Source organism: Phodopus roborovskii, unplaced genomic scaffold (assembly GCF_943737965.1).
Source record: "Phodopus roborovskii unplaced genomic scaffold, PHOROB, whole genome shotgun sequence".
In the NCBI taxonomy this organism is placed as follows: Eukaryota; Metazoa; Chordata; class Mammalia; order Rodentia; family Cricetidae; genus Phodopus; species Phodopus roborovskii.
The window spans coordinates 46804458-46828967 of record NW_026126433.1 but is presented as its reverse complement, the minus strand read 5'-3'; the positions used below and the strand labels follow the sequence as shown (position 1 = coordinate 46828967).

The window sequence follows — 24510 nt, the reverse complement described above, 5'->3', positions numbered from 1 at the left end:
CACTTGCCTTGGCCCACATTGGAGTATTGTTCTCAAAGAGGCTGGAGAGATGGCTCAGCAGTTAATAGCACTTGTTGACTGTGGCTCACAGCCATCTGTAACCCTGATTCCAGGGCATCTGACACCCTGTGGTCATGTGGCACGCATTCAGAAAGCAGGTGCATATACATGCACATAAATCAAAATTTAAAAAATAAAAAGAATTTGACTAGCCTAAATAGGTCTCAGCTATGTTAAGAAATACTAAATATCCCATTGATATTTATTTTGATACAGTTGGAATTCCCTGTTTTCCTGTTAATTAAAAATGTTCCTTTGTGGGCTAGCTTGGGATGAATCAGTTGGTTTTCTGATTTCTGTGCTGATGTAAGTCCCTGGGTTTGGCTGTCCAGTGACCATATAAAACAGGTGCAGCAGACTCTGCCTTTATCCCAAGTCTCCAGTGGCAGAGAACTGCTGCTTCATGGGGCTCATGGCTTGGCCAATCAGCCTAATCTGCGTGCACCAGGTTTAGTAAGAGACTACCTCAAAAGTAGGATAGAGAGGAATTTAGGAAGATACTTGACATCTGGCCTTCACACATTTGCACACTGTACATGTGTGTGGATACACACATAAACAAGTACACATCTATATGGACTTTAGTACAATTTCACTGAAATTGGCTGCTATACTCATTTGAAAAAGTTATAATGTGAACTAGAAAGACTTAAAAATTTTTCCAATCTCATATTTGATTTTCTTCCCTTCTTTATAACATTGTCTAGACTAGGGGTAGAGCACATATTTAGCATACATAAAGCCCTGGGTTTCGTCCCCAGTATCTGAAAAAAAATTCTCAAAGTCCTGTTCTCACTGATTCCACTTTTTTGTTTTTATTATGAGTGCTCTATCTGCATGTACACCTGCACACCAGAAGGGGGCACCAGATCTCATTATAGATGGCTGTGAGTCACCATGTGGTTGCTGGGAATTGAACTCTGGAAGAGCTGCCAGTACTCTTGACTACTGAACCATCTTTTCAGCCCCTGATTCTACTTCATTAAGAAGTAGTCTAACTTCTTCCCTTACCTATCTGATTCAAACCACTTTTGATGATTTCTAATTTGCGGGGAAAGTAAACATTTTTTCTTCTTTTGGTGGGTTCATGGCTAAGACAGATAAATAAAAGAAAACCATAATATACATTTGTTTAGCATTGATTTTTGTCTAGACTTTGGAAACCATGACTCAAAGAAGACTTGTTTGTTTTTGTGCATTGGATCCCTCACCAAAGTTTCACTTTGTAGCCAATTGGCCTGGAACCTGTTATGTAGACTAGGTTGACTTCAAACTGACAGAGATCTTGCTTCAGCATCCCCAGTGATGGGATTCAAGGCATGTGTATTAATTAAAAGGTAGATAATCATGGGGAAGTATGAGTGGGGATATGGGTTCTAGTAATGGTATTAGGTTGGAGAGAACTGAACAAGACCTGTGTGTTGAAAACTTGAGAGATGAGAACATTTTTCCAGGAATAGGAAGGACACTTGTTAAAAGAGGTACTAGGATCTTCACCAGATTGATTCAAGGGAAATGGGCACGAGAACATACTCAGGGACCTTCATGCTTTACTTATCCTCCAAATACCAAGGTAATGTATTTGGCTAAAACCCCTCATTAAGTGTAAACTTAATTTTCAGTTTTAACTTGTTTTCTGGGTTGGTATCTAGGCTGCATTTCATCTGCTGACCAAGAGTTTGAGATAGTCTTTCCCTCTGTGCTGTGAGGTTTCTCTATGTCCTTGTTTTTTCCTTTGCATAGTGTATAATTTGTGTATACTATAGTATAGTATATAGTATTTAAGAAACACCTGTTCAGGACTTCACACTTTGTGCATTACACCTGGATAGTTACATGTTACTGAACAAACTGTTCATCTTCTTCCCACTTTTCATGTATTCAGACCAAGCTGCTCTCCTGAGAACTATGTTATCACATTAATTTCACTATGTTATTGCCACCATAGATGCTTCACAGCCTTTACTGCCTCAGGATGGTTGTCTATTTTCCCTAGATATTCAGTACTTCAGTCTGCCTCTGCTTGAGCAGAAAGCTAGATCTAGTCCCCTTCTTTTCCTTTCTTTTACATCTTTACCACACTCTCAATCCATTTCTAGTTCTGCAGATTTTATTCCTGAGTTTGAACCTGCTACATAGGTTCAAATACAAGAATTTTAACTATTTTCCTAGAATGAATCAGTTCTTTGCTCTCTGATTCTTAACTCAATTCTCTGCCTCTAGCTTGTGCCACTCATGTACTTCTTCACTTGTCTGTCAAAATGATCTTTCTAAAATTACATCCTAACTGTGCCATCCATCTCCCCCATGTAAACCCTGCCTTGGATCTTCAATGCCTACTGGATGACATCCAGCTTCCTCAGTGTATCATACCAGGATCTCTTCAATCTGGCCTCTGCTTTCAACTCCTGCCTCATGTCTCTTCTGCCCTGCAATTCTGCTCCAACAGTGCTGAGCTGTTTATAACTCCCCGAAAAGTTTGCTGCCTTCTGCTCCTTGTCTTGGCTTCTGGTTGCAATGTCCTCAAATCCATTTGTCTGTATAACTTTCTTTTGTCTTTTAATTCATGTTTGAATTTATTTCCACAAACATTCCTTCAAAACTATTCCTTTGCCTTTCTCAAACTGGTGTGTGTGTGTGTGTGTGTGTGTGTGTGTGTGTGTGTGTATCACATTTTTTTTTTTTTTGAGTTTTGGTTATCTTCTTTCTAAATATACCCCACTTACTAGTCTGAGTTATTTTTAGATGAAGTGTTTAATCTTATCTCCTAGTGTCTATATATTGTGACTTTAATAATACTCTGTTATTCTTGAATATCTGAGAACATCCTTTTTAAATTTGTCCTTTTTAGATTAAAAATCATGATGCCTTTGGAGTCAATGTTTTGCTTAAGGTTATCTTACTAAGTAACAGTATTTAAAAGGCATGTTTAAAACTCTATTCCTCAAGGCTGAAGAGGTGGCTTATGATATAAGAGTGTATAATACTGACCTGAATTCAACTCCCAGCCCCTTATCAGGTGACTCGTAACTGCCTGTAACTCCAACTTCAGGGAAATTTTTGCCTCTGGCCTCCATGAGTCCTTGCACTCATTGGCACAAAATTCATACACATAATTAAAAATAAATGAATCTTTAAAAAAAATCAAGCCGTACTCTGCAAACATTTAAATGTTATTCCTTCCCCTCCCTTCTTACTAGAATGTTATATTAGTCAATGTATTATGTACTTCTCATTGTGATAAAACACCTAAAAGTAGCAACTGAAGGCAGGGTGTTTGAGGTTGTCCTACATGATAGTTCATCCTTTTGCTGAGTTCATGCTGAAAGCATACATGCTTTACTGCATAACCAGGGGATGAAAAAGAGAAAGGACCAGGATCCTCTAACCACCTTCAAGAATATGGTACCAATAACACAAAGACTTTCCAGAAGGCCCATCGTTTAAAATTTCCACTATCTCCCAAGGGCTCTAAACTAAGCACCAAACATCCATCATGTATCTTGGGGAAAATATTTAAGATCTAATAGCAGATGGTTTTCATCTTCACTTTTTTAGATTTAGAGTGACAAGAACCATTACATAAACTGCTAAGCACCCATTGGTACACAGAATAGAAATTCATGAAGTACTAAAGGATGTGAATAACAACAGTTGACTTTTATTCTACTTTGAGCATATCAAATCAATTATGGAGTGTGAGTGAAGTGTCTTCTAAATGCAGTGAAGTAGATATGAAATATATATATATATATATATATATATATATATATATATATTTCAAGCAAAATATAACCCTAAAACTTGACTTCTTTATTTTTTAAAAAAAAACCTCATTTTCCATACCAATCCCAGTTTCCTTTCCCTCCCATTCTCCCACTTCCCCCATAATCTCCTCTCAACCCCCCCCCCATCCTCTCCTCAGAGAGGGTGAGGCCTCCCTTGGAGGATCATCAAAGTCTGTAACAACATTTGGGGCAGGACAGATGCCCTCTCCCCTGTATCTAAACTGAGAGAGTATCCCTCTGTAATCAATAGGCTCCAAAAGGCCTGTTCATGCACTGGAGATAAATACTCATTCCACTGCCAGAGGCCATAGACTGACCAAGCTTCAGTCCTATGCTGTTTTTCCAGCTACCAGACTGGGATCCATGAGCTCCCCCTTGTTCAAGTCAGCTGTTTCTGTGGGTTTCCCCAACATGATCTTGACCCTTTTGCTCATCACTCCTCCCTCTCTGCAACTGGATTCCAGGAGTTTGGCTCAGTGTTTAGCTGTGGGTGTCTGCTTCTGCTCTGTCAGCTACTGGATGAAAGCTCCATGATAACATTTAAGATAGTCATCAATCTGATTATAGGGGAAGGGCATTTAAGGTAGCCTCTCCACTATTGCTTAGATTGTTAGTTGGGGTCATCCTTGCAGATTCCTGGGATTTCCCTAGTGCCAGGTTTCTTGTTAACCCCATAATGGCTCCCTCTATTAAGGCATCTCTTTCCTTGCTCTCTTTCTCTGTTCTTCCCCCAACTCAACCTTCCTCATCTCTCATGTTCTCCTCTCCTTCCCCCTTTCTCTTTCTCCTACTCCACCATGCTCCCAATTTACTCAAGAGATCTTGTCCCTTGCTCCTCTCAGGGGAGAGCGGATACAGGTATGTCTCTCTTAGGGTCCTCCTTGTTTCCTTATTTCACTGGGGTTGTGAATTATAGGCTGGTAATCTTTGCTCTATGAAACTTGAATTATTTCTAATAATCATAGATTGAGGTTGTTAGAGGTCATCATTGAGAAAATATACATAATGAATTCAAAAATACTGCTAAAACCACACATTGTTACAAGGTACTTTAAACAAAGTAGCTTCTCTATCTGGTAAGCATGGTCTCTGATGTTTTACAGCTATTATCTTTTCACTGAATTCATAGATTGTTAAACTTCAAAGTAAAAATAATTCCTCTGTGGATGGCTGAGTAACTGCCTAGATATCTTCAGACTCATGCCTCTTTGCATGGTTCCTTCTTAAGCTTCATAGTGGGAAGCAGGACGAGTCACCAACTGTCCCAGGCACCTCTTAGGATTCTGCCTTCTTTGGTGTTGTAAATGTTGATCCATCCCGAAAATGGGTTCTAAAGGTTTCTAAAACCTTTCTTCAATATCTTTTATAAAAAGTAGGACACCTGTGAAACATTGGCGGAGGAGAGAGGTGTGCGTTTATGGGATGTTTTCTATTCTATCCCTTGTTTTCCAAGTAGAAAATTATCAGTCTTAAAATCGTCAAAATAATCTTTATGCCTGAGTAAACATTAGATATAGATTTCAGATATGGAGAAAAATCAGTTCATGGTTCCAATCAAAATACATGGAAGGAGGGATTTACGAATTAGCAATCACCCAGTACATCTAGAGAGCTATTAGATGTGGATTATTAAAGTTCATAATAATTCAGTTTTAAATATTTGTTGATCATTTTACTTGGTGCCTACAGGATTATATCATAAAGTTTTATATATAATAATTTGATGTAAGAACTAGATAGTATTAACATTGCACACATAGTAGGTGAAGGAAAAAATGGATTTAAATGCCAAAATTAATTTTTATGAAAAATAAATGCCATAGAACTTGCAAAAAAGCAGCATGTATTAGCTGTGGTCACTTAAAGGTTTACTTTTGAGTTGTTATCGTGGGCTCCGGGAGAGGGTTTTGAAGAAGGAAAGGCATTGTTGATTACATAAGCAATCTAAGTCTGAAATTAACACCTTGCTTGAGTATCTCTTTATATTGTGTGGTGGTAAGTGTGTATCTTCAAACAAAGAAGCTGCCAGTCAGCTCTTTCTGTTACCAGCCAGCTCAGGTCCTTATTAATTCTCCCTGGATTATATTAACAGTGTCCTGATTGGTATCTTAAGTTCAGATACTCTCTTCTCTGTAATACGTGAAAGCAGTGCATAGGACTGTTCCTTCTCTCAGAAAAAAAACAAAACAAAACAAAACAAAACAAAATCCTTAGAGTTGCTCCATTTTTTTTACATGGGGAAGCTGAATTATTACTATTGTTGCTTATCCATAAACACTGGTAACAATAAAATTATATCAATGTTTATATACCTCATCTTTTCAGTATTTCTATATATGTCTTAATATTCCATAGTTTTTGTTGTGGTAGTAGTGGAGATTGCATCCAGGGCCTATCATGTATTTGGAAATTCTGCTGATGAGGTACCCCCTAGCCCTCCATGAATGTTTTTTATATAAATTACCACATTCTGTTAATTTAGGTTCCATGCCCATGCATAAGTATCTTTACACTGAATGACTTCTTAGTCTATTTTATGTACTTAATCCTTTGAAGATTGGATATGTTTTTAGTCATAATAGTGAGGAAACTTTTAGATAAATGGGAAATTAAGCCTTATAGTAAATATATTACACAGTAAGAAACAGATGCCTTATTTAAAAATAAACAGAAAATGACAGTACAAAGTTAGTTAAATGGCTTTTGAAAGACCAAGTTTCTGCAGGCTGAGGAGTGCTCATATTATGATAGATGTTGCCCCTGGATAGTCAGAAGTTGCCTTTTTCTTTTCATAATTTTTTAGTGTCTTTCTGAATCTTTTAAAAGAAACTCTGCCTTGCTATCTAGCAAGAATAATTTAAGTTTTTGTAAATTGAATTACTTAATTGCTGCTTTAGAAAGGGAGAGGATGTGATTGGTAATGGTTTTAAGGAAAGCAGGCCAGGACTGGTAAGCCCCATCATCTTCCAGTCTGACACCAAATAGAAGTAGACCCCAGCAGAAGTAGCTTCATCTGCTCCTACTCTGTGGCACAACTTTCCCAAGGTCAGTAAACTCTCAACTGTATATAAGAGATGGCCTGTTTATAATTGTTACTGAGTTACTCTTAAGTACTTTTGACTCTAACTTTTTCCTTGTTTGTTCATAAGTTCCTAGAATTATCTAGGAACTTTGCATACATGTACTCTGTTTTGAAACAGAATACATGCCTATCATGTGTGTTTAAATAATTTGGACACATTATCAAATTTAATATGTGTATTTAGTCCCTATAGGAACAGAGCTGATAAAGTGGAAACACAAATATATGAGATTTATTAGAGTGGCTTACAGTCTGAAATCCAGGTAGTAGAACAATGGCTGTCTCCTGGTGGCAATTGTTCAATCCATAAGACTGGTGCCTCAGCAGTCTCGGTCTGGTGCAGGAGTCCTAGGGAAGTCCTGGAGAGCTGCTGATCTTCTGTTTCTGTTGGGATCTTGAAGAAGTTTCTAATAAGCAGTGAAGGAACTCCTTAGGAACAGGATAGATGGATTTGGTAGTGAGAATGAAGGCAAGCAAGCAAAAAGCAAAAGGTTCCTTCTTTCATGTCCTTTTATGTGGTCTGCTACTAAAAGTTGTGGCCTAGATTTAGGGTGGGTCTTCCCACCTTAAATGATCCAATCAAGGAAAAAACCTCACAACTGTGCAGTTGCTTGGGTTTTATGTTCATTCCAGATGTAGTGAAGTTGAAAACCAAGATTAGCCACAACAATATGTAAATACATATTTTAGGAAACCTAAGTTCTAGTGAATATTTAGAAAGTTTTTATTGGAATTGTTATGTTATACACATTGTACCTAGTACTCAGAGAAATAAAGATGGAAGGAAATCAACTTTTAAAAAAATGTTACTATGTGATACACCTTTACAGATAACGTTACCCCATTAAATTATTACAGTAACACTTTGAGGTAAATATTATGTTTTGTATTTTGAAAAAGTCCAGAAAAATTGTGACATGTTTTTTGGTAGTTATCAGAGCCAGAAGTTAAATGCATAACTGCCAATGCAAACTTTGAATTCTGTGTTAACTTCTGTACTCAACAGATAACAGATAATAGTCATTGGATCTAAAGAATATGTAATATAGTGGCAAAATGACCCATCATACTTGGGATTAGTGCTTGAATTGCTTCATGAGTAAGTTTGACAATTAAAATATAAAGTTTAGGAAAGGGAGATTCATTAGAAACTGGACTATCTGAAAAATCTCTTTGAAGATTAAGAATGTTTAGAGAAATAGTAACATTTTGAAAGACAGGCTGTATTCCAGGTAACAGTAATTTTAAAAAGCCATTTCACAGAAACTTGGGCTGAATATCTTCCCTTTTGAATTAAGTATGAAATCCTCAGGAAAGAATCAAAGGTCTGTGTATAGAATGAAGAATACTGGAAGGAAAATGTGTCTTAGTGTTGCAATTGCTGTTATGAAACACTATGACCAAAAACAAGGTGGGGAGGAAAGATTTATTTCATTCGCAGCTCCATATAGAACTTCACCATCAAAAGCATTGTGGGCAGGAACTCAGGAGCTGAGTTCAGAAACCTGGAGGCAGGGACTGATACAGAGGCCATGGAGGGATGCTGCTTACTGGCTTGCTCATCATGACTTGCTTAGCCTGCTTCATTATAGAACCCAGGACCACCTACTGAGGGGTGGCACCACCCACAATGGGCTAGGCCTTCTCATATCAAGCACCATTTCAGAAAATCCTCTACAGGCTTGTCTACATACCAGTCTTATGGAGGCATTTATTACTTGGGGTTCTTCCTCTCAGGTGACTCTAACCTATATCAAATTGACATAAAATTAACTATCACAGAGGGATACCTAAAATAATGAAACATGCCACTTGAAAGAGTTAATGACCCCAAATATTCCAGATATTTGTTTTCCCAAAGCCAGAGTTAGGCCCTAGAAATTTTGTTTCTAAGTGTTTCATGTATACTTTCTCTAGCATCATTGTTATTTATTTATTGGCTTGTTTAGTAAGTTATAAAATGTTATTGATGCAGATAAACACTGCACTTTAAATCCCATCTTAAGGGAAATATTTTTAAACTAAAAATGTTTTTAACTATTGTTTTTAGCTTGGAAAGGATAATCTCTTGAAATATTTCATTCATAAATGGGGATGGTATAGTAGTTAATTATGTGGGTAGAGAGATAGGCGAAGGTTTGAGTACACGGTGGACTTACTGTAGAGTTTGTTATTCACTGAATTTATTATTGTTAGGTCAGTACATTTCAGTTATTCAGGCCAGAATGTATTAAATGTATAAACCACTAGATACCAAGCCAACTTTGATGCAGAACTAAGGAGACTTGTATTGATGTTTGATTAATATTGCTGATTCTTGTATTTTCTTCTATGATACCCTTTCATATTTGAATAGTAAAAATAATTGTGCTTGTTGCTTTCCAACTACAATCAGTTATGATATGATAAAATCTATACAAGATGTCAGGTTGAGTATATATACTTTTATCTGATTTAGACCTTGACTATTTCTTTTTAGTAAATCACTTTTGCAGCTTAAAGTTGTAGTTTCTAGAAAGTAGGGATTCTGTGCAGTTAAAAAAAAAAGATAATTAGAATCATGGTTACATGCCTGTCATAACTGGTACTTTAATCCCATCTCAAAATTTAATACATAGAGAATTGGGATTCTTATGAGTAAGGAAAGAATTGACCTTTAAAAATCCTACTATGTATCATTTTACATTTTATAAATATATTTGTCATAAGAAGCATGACTAAAATGTCATCCCTTTTAAAGAAAAACTAGATAGTAAAGCAGTCCTATAAAGATTGAAGGTGTTCTTAGAGTCTCAAAGCAAGTAGCTCTCTTAGCTTGAATTCAGTTTGACTATATATGGAGTTAAGTTTCTTCAACTAATAAGTAGTCAATACCCACAAGAAAGCGTGATCTTCCAGGTGTGACACATGGTGCACCCATGCAGATTCTTATATTCTCAAAGTATATTTTTGAGTATGGTGAACCTATTAGGGTAAATGCAGATGTAGTTACCAAATCTCTGATTATTTTATAGAAAAAATGCTTTGTTAATTTCAACCAGATCACCTAACTGTCCTAGATCAGAATTTTGTCATATATAGAATAAAGCCGTTAATTGAATCATCTCTAAAGTCCTTAAATTTTAAAAATTCTTGATTTAAAATTCTTAAATCATTATTAAATTGAGGCTAATAATAATAAATTACCACTAATTAAGCACTTGCCTATTACGAATTATACACATATGTCATTGTTGCCTTTTTTTTTTTTTTTTTAAACCATGTCCTTGTCTCAGTGAGAGAACTGTGAGCACAGCTATGGTGCTCAGACTTTGCAGGCAGTCAGTGCTCATTCTGGTCTTCCTCCTCACTGTCCACGTGCTCACTGCAGCAAGTCCACATGCTCACTGCTGCAGGTTCCACGTGCTCACTGTTGCAGGTTCCTCGTGCTTAGGGCTTTAGGGCTAAAGTTTTTTTAGTGGGGACTTAAGAAGGTAAGGGCTTTCTGTGCCTCTTGACTAGTTTGTTAGTGTTACAGATCAAATCTTGTCATTCTCATCTAGTACATAAGGATACATTTCAGAGTTTTAGGCTACTACCATTTAAGAAAAGTGAAACATTGCAGAGAAACCACTAGGATGTAAAGCTTTCAGCATTGTTCTTCAAATTACAACAGAGTCACAACATAGGCCTTAAGTTGCAGAGGAAAGACTGCTGGATATTTTTGATAAATTATATAATTATCATCATTTTACAAATTGTATTTGAGGCTATGTTTTGTCGCTTCTCCAGAATTGTTAGTGCTAAATTACTGCCTTACTGCCCCCTCCCATGTCTCTGTTGATTTAAAAACATTTGTTATATTTCTAGTAATGTTAAATGAGGCCTAAGGCCAGAGTGGAAGGAAGGGCCTTTCAACCTCAGTATTTAGAAACGATATAGAGAAATTATTTGGGGTTGGAAATAATACATAATCAAGCAGATGCTAATGAAAAAATGCAATGCAGAGGAAGAGAAAAGAGATTGGGATGCTGTTTGGAAGTTCCATGGAGGAGAGTACATTGCCCCTTTATTATAACAATGTTTCTGCTCTATAATAAGGCCTTTCACTGCAAGTTCAGCCTTTTTCATTCATTTGTTTTGTGCTCTGCTTCCTCTATTACTAATTGTCAGCACAATAGTCTTCCAACTATGAAGTCTCAGTGTCCTTTTGGACCAATTTGTCTTTGTCTTTCTCTCTCACCCCCAACCCATGCACTCAGAATCTATTACCATGGTTGCATTTTTAGATATTTTGTATGTTTTAAAATGGCAGTACTTTTGAAACATGCCAGAATAGTTCATGGTAGTTGAATCATCTAACTCACAATAGTTACTGCTTCCAAAATGCATCATGATAGTTTCTATTTCTATAGGCTATTCTTATAAGACAACTTAAGAAGTACATATAATATCTTTAAGGCAATAATTCAGTAATTATTCTTTTTGAACTTTATTGTAGTTCGTATTTACACATTTATTGTTTACTCTGTAAATTATTCTAAGTTTTTGTGACTTTACAAAATTGTATGTTAATTCCCCATTGATAATTACTTATTTTTATAGATAATTTTACTATGACTAAGGAATAAGGAAAACTGTCATAGACTGGCAGAACCGAATACATTCTGGTATAAGATTCAGAAATAGCTTAGTTGATAGACTTCCTTCCAAAAATTTACTAAGCCCAAGGTTCAGTCCCAACACCTTGTCAAACTGGATCTCATGGTTCAGGGATGTAATCTCAGCACTCATGGTAGAAAGGCAAGATGATCAGAAGTTCAAGGTGATTTTCAGCTAAAAATTGTGCTTGAGGCCAGCCTTTGGTACTGAGCTCTTATTTTACAGGGGAAAAAGATAGCAAACAGAAAAATAATATTTAAAGTAGTAAATTTCATTTATTATAAATGTCATCAAAATATATGCTTAAAAAGGTTAAAATTGTAGATTGCTTTTTATAAATATTACCAGACTTTTTTTTAAAGCCATGGCTAATCCATTGGAATAAGTAAGTATAAAAATATTATGCTTAATTCCTTATTTTGAGACCACTAAATGTTTGTATTCTTACTAAAATTCAGTAAAGTATTGCACGCCACTTTTGTGTTTCAGTTACTGTTTCAAAGTAACCACAGTGTATTTTTACTAGTAATTTCATGTATGCAAAGAATGGTTATTCTAGAAAATCCTTAAGAGATATATTTCTTTCTTGAAAGGCAGGATGTACTGGATAGAAAGTATGGAAAATATTGGTAGTTGAAATATTGACTCTCAAAATGTGCTTTGGATAACTATGTTAACTATGGTAATCATATTCATTAAAGAAAAATTTATTTTGAGAGGTTCAAGATTTAAAGCTACAAATAGTATCCCATGTAACTACTAAGTAGTATTTGGTACAGTTTGGAATGCAGGTCATAAAGTGAAAAATATCTTTCAGAATGGAAAATAATGTTAGTAAGCTGATTTTAGGCTCCTTATTATTGACTATGTTATGCGATAAAGAATGAAGATTTATTTTATTCATATTGTTTATGTTGAAAAATATATGTTGTCTTTGGATAATGGATAATTGGCTCAGACATCAGTAACTAGAATTGTGGAGGTGGATGTAGGCAAGTTTAGGGATTAGTTATTTGCCATTAGTAAATAAACATGTTTATTACCATCGACTTAATTGTACTTTGCGAAACCCAGCCATGAAAAGAATCCAAAGAGACTGATGTCTTTCTCTTTGGCTATATTTTACTGGGAAACAAGGAGGGCCACAGAGCATGATTCTGCCAAGGAATATACCTTATCTATTCTTCCCTGTGAAGTGTCCACGCCAGGAAAAATACCTCCTACCTCTTCTTTCCTGCACTATTGTTAGCAGGTAAAAATTACCCTGGATTTATTCATAGGGGAGAGGAACCATGCCCAGGGAAGGAAGAGAGAGGGCAGCAAAATGCCTAGGTCTAGTCACGTTTTCAGATTACTCTGTTTTCAAAGACAATTTTCAGAAGAGTGTGGGATTTGGATTCAGATAGTTCTGGGATATGTCTTTAAACAGCTTCACACAAAGTTGTGCATTTTAGACAAGTTGTTTAGCTAGTTGAGTCTTATAGATTTGCTCATTTATAAAACAGAGCATAATAGTGGTGTTTAGTTTTGTGCTTTGAGGTAGACACATTCAGGAACCACTCAGAGTGCAGCATGTGGTACATGATTATCATTCAATGGGTTGCTGAGATACCTACCTTCGGTGTATTAAATGATTATCTTTTAATGTGGCATTGTTATTGGACATCATGTCTTTTTATCTAAACAGTAATGGAAACAGTAAACAAAAAGAAATGTATTAAATGAAAATATTATACTTCAAAGTTTAAAAATAAACTTGCAGTTGACATTTAATTATTCAATATAAACTATGTATATGATTATAATAAATGGATATGTTTGTTTACATTGACATTGACTATCAGAATTTTTTTGTTGTTGTTTAATTTTGAGTTCTTTTTGTGGAGGGATGTGGTCTCAATCTGTTGCCCTGGCTATCCTGGAACCCCATTTGTAGACGAAGTCAGCTTCAAACTTACAGAAATCTACCTGCCTCTGTTTCCTGAGTATTAGAATTAAAGATTGCTGCCACCATGCCCAGCCATAGTAGAAATATATGTATATGAATCTTTTAGAATACACCTTGTATCCTAGTTCCTCTGGTGATGTGAATTATCGGCTGGTGATCCTTTGCTCTAGGTCTAAAATCCATATATGAGCGAGTACTTACCATGTTCCTCTTTTTGTGACTGGGTTACCTCATTCAGGATGTTTTTTTCAAGTGCCATCAACTTGCCTGCGAATTTCATGATTCCATTATTTTTTTTTTTTCTACAGAGTAGTATTCCATTGTGTAGATGTGCCACATCTTCTTTATCCATTCTTCAGTTGAGGGGCATCTAGGTTGCTTCCAGGTTCTTGCTATTACAAATAATGCTGCTATGAACATAGTGAGCAGATGTCTTTGTTGCATGGATATGGATCATTTGGGTATATGCCTAAGAGGGGGATTTCCAGGTCCTGTGGTAAACTAATTCCCATTTTCCTGAGGAACTACCATACTGATCTCCAAAATGGCTGTATGAGTTTGCACTCCCACCAGCAGTGGAGGAGTGTTCCCATATCTCCACTTCCTCTCCAGCATAAGTTGTCATTGGTGTTTCTAATTTTAGACATTCTGGCAGGAGTAAGATGTTGAGCACTTTCTTAAATGTCTTTCGGCCTTTTTGATTTCCTCTAATGAGATTCCTTTCTTCAGTTCTGTACCCCATTTTTAATAGGGTTATTTGGTGTTTTGTTGACTAGTTTCTTGGGTTCTTTGTATATTTTGGAGATCAGCCCTTTGTCAGATGTAGGATTGGTGAAAATCTTTTCCCAGTCTGTGTGCTGCCTTGAAAGGATAATAATCAATTTTATATGGAAAAACAAAAGACCTAGGATAGCCCAAACAACCCTGTACAATAAAAGAACTTCAGGAGGCATCACCATCCCTGACTTCAAGCTCTACTACAGAGCTATAGTTCTGAAAACAGCCTGATATTGGCACAAAAATAGACAAGTAGACCAATGGAATCGAATTGAAAATCCTGACATTAACCCACACACCTATGAACACCTGATTTTTGACAAAACAGCTAAAAGAATACAATGGGGCGAGGACAGCATCTTCAACAAATGGTGCTGGCACAATTGGATGAGGGTGTGTAGAAGACTGCAGATAGACCCATGTCTGTGGCCATGCACAAAACTCAAGTCCAAATGGATCAAAGACCTCAACATCAATCCAGCCACACTAAACCTCTTAGAAGAGAAATTTGTACCCTTGAACAAATTGGTATAGGAGACCACTTCCTGAACATAACTCCAGGAGCACAGACACTGAGATCAACAATTAATAAATGGGACCTCCTCAAATTTAGAAGCTTCTTTAAGGCATTGTAGAATGTTTTTAAAAGGATAAAATTAGTATTTAAAAGATTAAAAAGGCTGACATGAAAATCCTAAACTTTTTAATATAATCTGAACAGATGATTTCTCTGAATTTCTTTCGGAGAAAATATATATATATATATATATATATATATATATATATATATATATATTGATTTGGCATGTTACAGTTCTGTTAATTGGCTTTCAAGTTTGCAGAAAAGCTAGAATTTCGAACAAACTTTGTCATCTGTGGTGTAAAGTAAGCAGAGTGTTTGAAATTCAGCTTGTAGTTGGTTACTCTGCAGAAGTTTAACTAGTGCAACTGACTACTATAACAGTCAGTTTAACAGACATTTGAAAGTGTCAAGTTGAAAGCAGAAAGATGCCCAGTGCCCTGCTCTGAACTTGACATGTCCACAGAGGTACAGTCATATGCATCTATCACATATAGCATGCATACACACGTGCCTTGCACACAAGAATAATCTGAAAATTTAGTATTTTGTGGCATAATATTGTCCATTTGACAGTGCTCTGGGTTGTGCTAATGATTTCATTTTAGGTTCAGTTGATTTTGGTTAGGATGACTTTTCTACAGATTAGAGTAGGTTATAGAAATTACATATTATTAGATTTTCAGGACCTATGTGACCTATAATGTCCATCAGAACTTTATAAAATTGGGAGGCCTTACATTTTATGCATTCTTATTTATAATTAATTGATATTCTTGATGAGTTATTCTCACAACTAATATGTAGTGGCTTGCTTTTGATCTCTTTTGACTAATTTTACTGTTAAGTTTACTTTATTAGCTATCAGTACAGCTATCAGTTTCTGTTTGCTTGGTAGATTTTCACCCTTTGACCCAGTCTTTTGGTCCCTTTACCAGTGTGATGTATTTTTGGAAACAACAAGTTAGATTTAGTTTTTCAATTCAGTCTAACAAACTGTGTCTCTTCATTGGTGAGTTCAGATCATTTACTTTTTAAGTTAATATTGAGACACTTATTTTTTATTATAATTTTGTTAGTTGTTTTCTGACTTGTTGGACCATTGTTGTTTGCTCTTTTTTCCTGTTAGTATCAGGCTGTGTTGGTTTACCACACTGAACATGATGAACTCTCGTAGGTTTCTTTCCTTCATGCCTTCCTGCCACAGAATTTGCTCTTTTCTGTGCACATGTTATTGAGACTGCCTCACTTTCTGTGTGTAGTGTCCTTGTAATAAATATCTCCTATTGCTCTGACTTGGTGGTCATGAACTGCTTTAGTTTGTGCTTACATTTAAATGTGTCTCTGTTGGATAACAAAGTTCCATGTCTCCTGATTTTTAATAGATCTGATTTTATTTTAAATTCTAATGTTTGCCTTTGTGAGTTCAAGGTTTTCCCCATACAGCTTTTGATATTGTTTCTTTGCATTAGATTGTTTTACAGTTTGACTTTATTGTGTTTTGAAAAGATTCCCTTATCTGGTTGGGATTTTAAGCATCTCTTGTGTTTGAATGTCTATCTTTATATGTTTGGGAAGTTTTCTGCTATAATTTCATCAAATACATTTTCAGTTCCTTAAATGTTTATCTATTCTATGAGTTAATAGATTTGTTACTTAGATTGTATTTCAGAATTCCTATATGTTCTTGTCATGCCCAGTTATTTACTTTTACTTATTGATGTTTAATTATAGTTCTTTGTTCTTTGTTGACCTTTATCTCTGAATTGTTCTGTTCTGTCTTTATCTGGTCAATTCTATTGATACTTTCTGTTATGCAGTTACTCCCCCCCCCTTAAAATTTTTATTCCACTTTACCACTCTCCCCCCGCAAAATCAGTTTCCTTGTTGAATTTTTCTTCAATTATGCTTTTTTTTTTTAATAAATATTGCTGATTATTTCCTATCCATTTTCCTTTTCCCTTTTTTTTCAGGTGTTGTGGACTTTTTGGTTCCTGGATTCAATTTATGTGCTTGTTGTTATACTTTTTCATGTATTTATTTTAACTGGTAAACTTATGATATTTTCATCTCCCATTTCTATATTTTAGTATGATGTGCTTTGGTAACTGATGTATTAACGTCATTTGGAGGAATCATGACACCTTAGTTTTTCTTGTATCTTGTGTTTCTGTACTCTAATTTGCATGTTTCTTTGTGTGGCTTTATCTTCTAGTTTTATTTACTCTTGCTTTAACAGAATCAAGTCATAGAAATACAGACTTATGTTTAGTTGTGGTGACAAAGTCAGGGATGGTGATGCCTCCTGAAGTTCTTTTATTGTACAGGGTTCTTTTGGCTATCCTAGGTCTTTTGTTTTTCCATATAAAGTTGACAGTGTTTGTGGTCTAATAAAGCTTTCCTAGAGATCAGAATGCAAAGCTAGCCATAGCTATAGAAGCTGGGCAGTCGTGGTACACAGTTTTAATCCCAGGACTCAGGAGACAGAGGCAGATGGATCTCTGTGAGTTCAAGGCCACCCAGGGTTACATGAGAGGGAATAAGTCTAAAAGAGAGTAATAGGAGCAGGGCCTGGTATTCTGGTGATTAGTCTCTAGCCACATTGAGGGACAGGATCCTTCTTTCAGCCTTAATAGAGCTCTCTGGTGGCTTGGCTGCTTTGCTTCTCTGATTTTCAGCTTGAACCCCAGTATCAGTGTCTGGGTTGTTATTATTTTGTGCAACACTTAATGTCTATTAAAGCCTTTTAATATATCAATGGCTATAAAACAGCAAATGGAGAAACTACTATAATGTAGTTTCAAGTTATATACTATAATGTTCTTTCAAGTTAGAAATTAAGTATGATAAGTATGGACATACTTAATGCAATAAAGTCAGTGTTTTACTTTTCTACTGCAGTGACAAAGCACCATGACCAAGGCAATTTACAATTTAATTTGGGTTTCATAGTTCCGGCGGTTTACAGTCTAAAATAATCTAGACGGGACCATGGTGGCAGGCAGGAAAGCAGGCAGGCATGGTGCTGGACACTAGCTGAGAGTTTACGTGTGATCCAGGAGCATGAGGTAGAGAAGACTCGCTCTTTCTCTCTCTCTCTCTCTCTCTCTCTCAGTGAAGGGTGGAAAATAAAGAAAAATGTAAAATTAAATGTAAAATTGTATCTTTTTAATTCAATGCATTCAAGTTCAAATAGTATTAAAAGTAGAAAGGGAAAAGAGAAGCATCATATAGAAGCAAAACAAGATAAGGAGAAGGGGAAAAGGTAACTAATAAATGCATAAAATTAGATTAAGATAAAAAAGAATAACAAAAATCATAATGTAAAAATATACTAAATAAAATATTAAAGTTTATTTTACAAAAGGAAAGTGGAAGACAAAGATGTCTTTGTGCACTATAACATATATGTTGAGAGGATCTGGTGAATTTGTGACCTTTTGTCTGTTTTTTCTGATTTATGCTATTGCTTAGTCTGTATTGGATGAGTGTCTGATATCTGCCAGAACTGTCTTCACTTCAATAGCTTCTTCTTGTTCATGTAGTGGGACCTCTAGCATCACACTTAACTTTGTAGTCTCTGGGCTGGGCAGGCTATCCCCCCTTATTGAGATACTACCCCTTTCTTGGTAGTGCTCTAGGGGTGGCTAATCATCTAGTTAGTGGATGCTTTTCAAGTGTGTTGGAACTGTTGGAGTTAGCTTTAACACAGGTGTAATACCTGCCTTTGCACTCTCAAGATAGGTGGCTCCAGAGTTTTATCTTCCTGTTGACTTAGGCTGAGAGCTTGAACTCTCCAGGGTGATTCTCATTTTATTAATCTGTTCCCAGAACTTCCTCATCTTATTGGAGCCTCTTGCTACACACACTCTGCTACTTTTCAGTGTCTGATACTCATTCTATACAACTGCTTTACCCAGGGCTTGTGGCATGCCACATTGAGATTCCTTGATCTATAGCAGCTCCCTTTATGCACTCTCCCGGGATGGCTCAGGGATTTTTATTGTTGTTTGCTTTAGTTTTTGTTTGTTTTTTACAATAGGTTCTTTTTTAAGATGGTACCTTTGCCACTGCCCTTACAGTGGGGTTTCTCTCTATCTCTGACCCATCACCTGAAGCAATTGCTGTTTTATTAAACCCATAATTGGATGGATTCTAGGCTTGTGAGGGTTGTGGGCTCTTTCTAAAGGTAGGACTACCCATGTGTTGCTTGGCTTATTTTAGAAGTAAGTGCCTTCTGCTTTCCTTTCCCTTATGAGAGAGTTATGAGACTCTAAAATTAATATTTTAAACCATTGTACTGTACTTCTTTTCTTTGAAGTCTTCTTAGATATTCCCTGACATAATCTAGTCAGTTCATGACTAATTCTAGTGACTGTGTATACCAAGAATTACAAGCTGTTTATTGTTTCAGAAGACTTCATAGTGTAAAAGCTACCTTCTTAATATGTTTGATACTACAATACCATGCCAAGGGAATAACAAGGGGCATAATTATAAATAATGAAACCATAGAGGAGTAAAAATGGCAAGTCTGCCCAGAGGTTAAAAAAAAATGGAATGAGCATGATTTCGCCTATACCTTAAAGGTTTGGTTTTGCTATGAAAAAGTTGGGGCATACAAATCGATAGTGCTAAAATAAATAGGTATTTCAGATGGTAGAAGCTGCTAAAGCAAAGTTAAAGATACAGGAAAGAACAAGTTGTGTTTGGGAAAAAATGTAAGAGTCTTATTTAACTGATTAAACTGGTCCTAGTGGTGATGGCCTGGAAAGAAATACTAAGGTTAGGTTGTGAATAACTTGGAACCTGTGGAGAGCTCTCAGTTGCAGTATGTTCTGTTTAGAATAACACTGTGTAGTTGTCAACTGTTTACTTAATGGTTTAAGTACTTGTATATTTAAAGAGATATTTGACTTTACTTGTTATAGAATGCCAGTTAATGAAAACAGAACGACCAAAGCCAAATACATTTATTATCAGATGTCTTCAGTGGACCACTGTTATAGAGAGAACATTTCATGTAGATACTCCAGAGGAAAGGTAAGAGACTTGCTTATTTTTATTATGTTAAAGATAGTATAAAGATGTATTTGTAGCTGGATTACTTGTAATTAGATATAAATACATTTGCACTGTGTTACCTTTTATTCTGTTTCTGTTGTCTTACATGTTTTACTGGGGCTGAAAAATGATGAATCACCCTTGGACTACTTTAAAATAAGCTTTTTCAGAGAAAACAGCATACAGTATTTTTAAAACTTGAACACAGTTTATATACAAAGTATCTTTATAATATGTACAGTTGATTGTACTCATGTCTGAAATTCTGAATGAAATATGGTAGTAAATGGTTTCAAGTAGCATTCCTGTCCATATTCATATTCATTTCAGGTGGCTTCCTGCAATACTATGTTGAGAAGGATTCTGAGACTTGTGTCTTAAGTTTAGAATACTAATAAGTGATATGATTGATTAGTGTACTGATTATTTTGTGAGTGATGAGAGTAGCAGCACCATGATACTGATGAGCTCTGTGGCATATATGAGGCCATGCTTCCATTCTTTTGATCCATACTGGTTTTGTTCTATTTCTCTACTTTATAGTTCTATCTTCATGCTCTTTTATCTTATGGCTTATTAATAAGCTCGGTCTGGCAACACCAATCAACAAGTTGTTTTCCTACAAATGTTACTGTATTTGGCCCTAATCAATGACTTTCAAAGTAGAATGTTAATAGCCTTTTTTTCTAAATGGATAACTTAGTCTAACAGTCCTCCCTAAGAATTTCATGAAAATAAAATAATCTTTTAAAATCCTAACAAATGATCAGTGACAAAAGTTTTTGAAATAATGTATTATTGAACCAAGGGTTTGCACATCCTAGGTGAGTGCTCTATAATTGGGCTACAGACCTAGTCCTAGCACTTTTTTCTAATTTTTTAATTTTAATAATACTTTCAATCAATAAATTGTGATGTGTCATTTCTTTAGGGAATATATAAAAAAAACCACCAGTTTGACACTGATAATAGTTTATTTTCTAGACGCGTAATATTATGCTTGGTTTTAGAGTGCATACATGCTGTGTGCCCCAGCCCCAGTTTTTACTTGTGATTATGTTGAACTTTACACTTATCTGCCCTGGGCTTTTTGCACTGTGTTCTTCATTTGTTTGTGCTTCACCAAGAACTAAAGTCATGATAGTTGTAGTGTCCTTTGGATCTTAGTGTCAAGCAGCAGTTCCCCCAGCACTTTTTTTGGTAGGCTAGGTAGGTACCCTGGCTATATAGACATGGCTTTTGTTCCCTTTTCCTTTTCACTTTGTGTTTTGCCTTTATGAGTGTCCATGTACCATTTATATATACTGCCCCTGGAGACCTGATGAGGGTTTCAGATATGGAACTAGAGACAAACAGAAGGTTGTTAGCTCCCTGGTGAGTGCTAAATATCAAATAAAACCTGAGTCCTCTGGAATAGCAGCTGATGCTCTTAACCACTGAGCATCCTTCTAGCCCACCCTAGCTTTTTAACCAAGTGTATCATCGTTACAACCTTTGTTTGCCTTTGTAACCTTCTTGACAGCAAGCATCATTCATCAGTTGACAGACATGCACCTTGTTTTGTTTTATTTTTCCTTTAAAGTCTTCAGCACACAGTCCAGGATGTGATGACAAAGTGCTTGATAGATGATTGAATTAATGCAATGCTCCCTTGTTATTTAACATTGACTGAAGCTTGATTTGTTTCGAATTGTTTCCAAAGTTGGTTATGAGTTGGGCCTTTTAAGTTTGGGGTGAGAGGGAATAGACAGTTTCTTGTTCTGCAGTTCAGGTCAGCCTGAAACTTAACAGTGTCACCCAGGCCAGCTTCAGACTTTTGACAGTCCTCTGCCTTAACTCCCTGAGGACTGAGATAGATATGAGATATGAGATAGACAGAATTAAGCCTCAAAAGCCTTCTGACATTCCTGCAATATCAGTCTACTCATCGGAAGACTCAGTTTTCACTTATATTTATGTTTAAGAAAATGGTAATCTGCCTTTTGAGTGTGCTATTAGAGTATGTTTGTCTGCATTCATAAAGTATTGACTGTCTGGGGATTTCATAGCTCTCATCTAATGTCAGTGAGGACTTAGATGTGCTTGGGGTTAGAAATTCTGTATGTAATATTCTGGCCCTAGTCGGAAATTCTTTTGTATTGTAAACTAAATGGATCCCTGTAGGGTGTGCTACATTTATTTAATGGATAATATAAAATTAGGCAAGTTTTTCAATGTGGGTAGTCCAACAAGGTCACAGATCTTACTAATGCATTCTTTTTCACAATTATTAAAACACATGTACATGTGCATGAGTGCGTGGGTCTATGTATGTGTGTATGTGAGTGTAGGCTTTTAGATTTTCATTTTCTTTTTTGTCTTCATTTTTGTGTTGTCCTTAATAGTACTCCTGGCTTTAATCAGAAAAACTTTATTAAACCTTAAGCCAGTTTCCCATATCTTTTGTTGTTTAGATAAAAATGTTCCTAGATATTTTACTGCAATTTTGTTTGTAAAATTAAGTTTGTTAACTTATAGTTGAAAATAAAATTATACATATTAGTGGATAAAATCTCATATTTTAGTGCATGTATAAATTTTTAGACCTATCTTCTCAAACATTTAAGATAATTCTTAGAAATGCACAGTGTAAGTGGAACCAGGATGTATCCCTGGTGCACAAAAGGACTTTGGTAGCATGTTCCCCATGAAGGGATACTACCTTAACCTAGAAGCAGGAGGGAGGGCCTAGTCCCTACTCCAAATGACTTGACAGATTTAGATGACCCCTCCAGGAAGGCATCACCCTACATGTGGAGTGTGGAGGGGAATGGGATGGGAGGGTGGTCGGGGACTATGGGAGGTGGAAAAGAGGGAGGGACAGAGAGGGAACTGGGATTGATATGTAAAATAAGAATAATAAAAAAAATGAAGTCTAAAAAAAGAAATGCACAGTATGTTATTATCTGGCGACCCAACTGTATGCTAGCATATCATAATTTTTTCTTCAACTGTTTTCATATTCACTAATCAGCCTTTCACCATCCATCTGTCCCCTTGTACTGTCTCTGTAGCCTTTGATCATTACTACTGTCTTCAGAAATGGAAGATAAAACCTTTAGGTTCTTCACATACATGATATAACGTCCTTTCTGTGCCCAGATTTCTTGGCCTACTGACCTCTAATTCCATCCCTGTTGCCTTAAATGACAAGATTATTTTCTAAGAGTGAAGAATATTCTGCTCTTTGTATATGTTAAATTTTCTTTATGCATTCATCAGTTGTAGACACTTAGGTTAGTTCCACGTTGACTTGTTTGAATAGTACTACAGTGAACATGGTCAAGCAAGTGCCTTTTTGAATGGCCAATTTAATTCTTTTGGATAAATGCCCAGAAATAGGATGGCTGGATCAGAGGGTAGTTTTTGAATTTTTGAAGGTTTTGCCATACTCCTTTTCATGTCACCTGTCACTAGTACCACTGCTAACACCTGTTGTCATCTATTTCCCTATTAATATGTCCTCTATTGCAAGGAGTGAGATATGGTATAACTTGAATTTACCTGAAGATGAAAATACTGAGAATAAACTTTGTATCCCTTTGGATTCTTTTTATGGCTTTGGAGAATTGCCCATTTGAGTCTTTTGTTCATTTTTAATTGAATTAGTTGTTTGGTTTTTGTTTGTTTTTGGCTATTGAGTTGTAGTTTTTTTAATCAAAATTTGGAAACTAACCCCCTTTCTTTTTGGGGAAAGTGTGTGGGGACACAGAGTTTCATTATGTCAGGATATAGTTATAGCTAGCCTGGAACTGGCTGTGTAAATCAGTCCAGTTTCATACTTGGAGAATTTCTTTTAAACAAAACAAAAAGCTTTTCATATATATACACATATATATGTAGATACATGTACATACATACATACACACATACACACACACACACACACACACACTCACACACACACATCTCTCAGACACTTTGGCCCATTTCTTGAGTTTCATTTTCATTCTGCTGTTTCCTTGGCTTCACAGATTTTTTAATTGGTGTTCATTTTGTGGCTTGTACGTTTGATGTTATAGTCAAAGATCACTGCTAAAACAGGAGTCATGGAGATTTCATCTTTGTTTTCTTTTAGCTTTGTAGCTTTAAGTCCTTATTTTGAATTATGTATGTGTGAGTGATTTAAAATAAGATTCATATTTCATTATTTTTCATATTGAGTCCCATTTATTCCAAAACCATTTGCTGAAGAAACTCTTCTTTTGGTTTTGGCACCCTTTGAAAGATGACCATGTATGCATGATTTTATTACTTCCTCTATGTGTATTTCTGTCATTCTATGTCCTTACTTAGATACCATAGTGTTTCAGTTATTGTAGCTTTAAAGTGTGTGTCGCGCGCACGAGTGCATGGATGCACTTGTGTGGTCTTTGAGTATTTCTTAAATATATATGATGTATTTTGATTACTACCTCCGATCCTCCCTTCAAGTCACCCTGGATCACTAAGTAGTTCATTGAATCTACTTAGTATCACCAATATTTTCATGGTTTTGGGGATATCTACTGGAGCCTGTTCTCCCAAGCAC

At 35.9% G+C, this 24510-nt stretch overlaps 1 protein-coding gene across 2 annotated transcripts in view; it reads left to right on the top strand.

Moving 5' to 3' along the window:
• Akt3 (AKT serine/threonine kinase 3) overlaps nt 1-24510 on the top strand; it is a 218029-nt gene that overhangs the window by 112115 nt on the left and 81404 nt on the right. For both annotated transcript variants that reach the window (XM_051186382.1, XM_051186383.1), the window contains one exon: nt 19808-19919. In XM_051186382.1, the coding sequence (XP_051042339.1) occupies nt 19808-19919 (112 nt within the window). The remainder of the gene's footprint in view (nt 1-19807; nt 19920-24510) is intronic.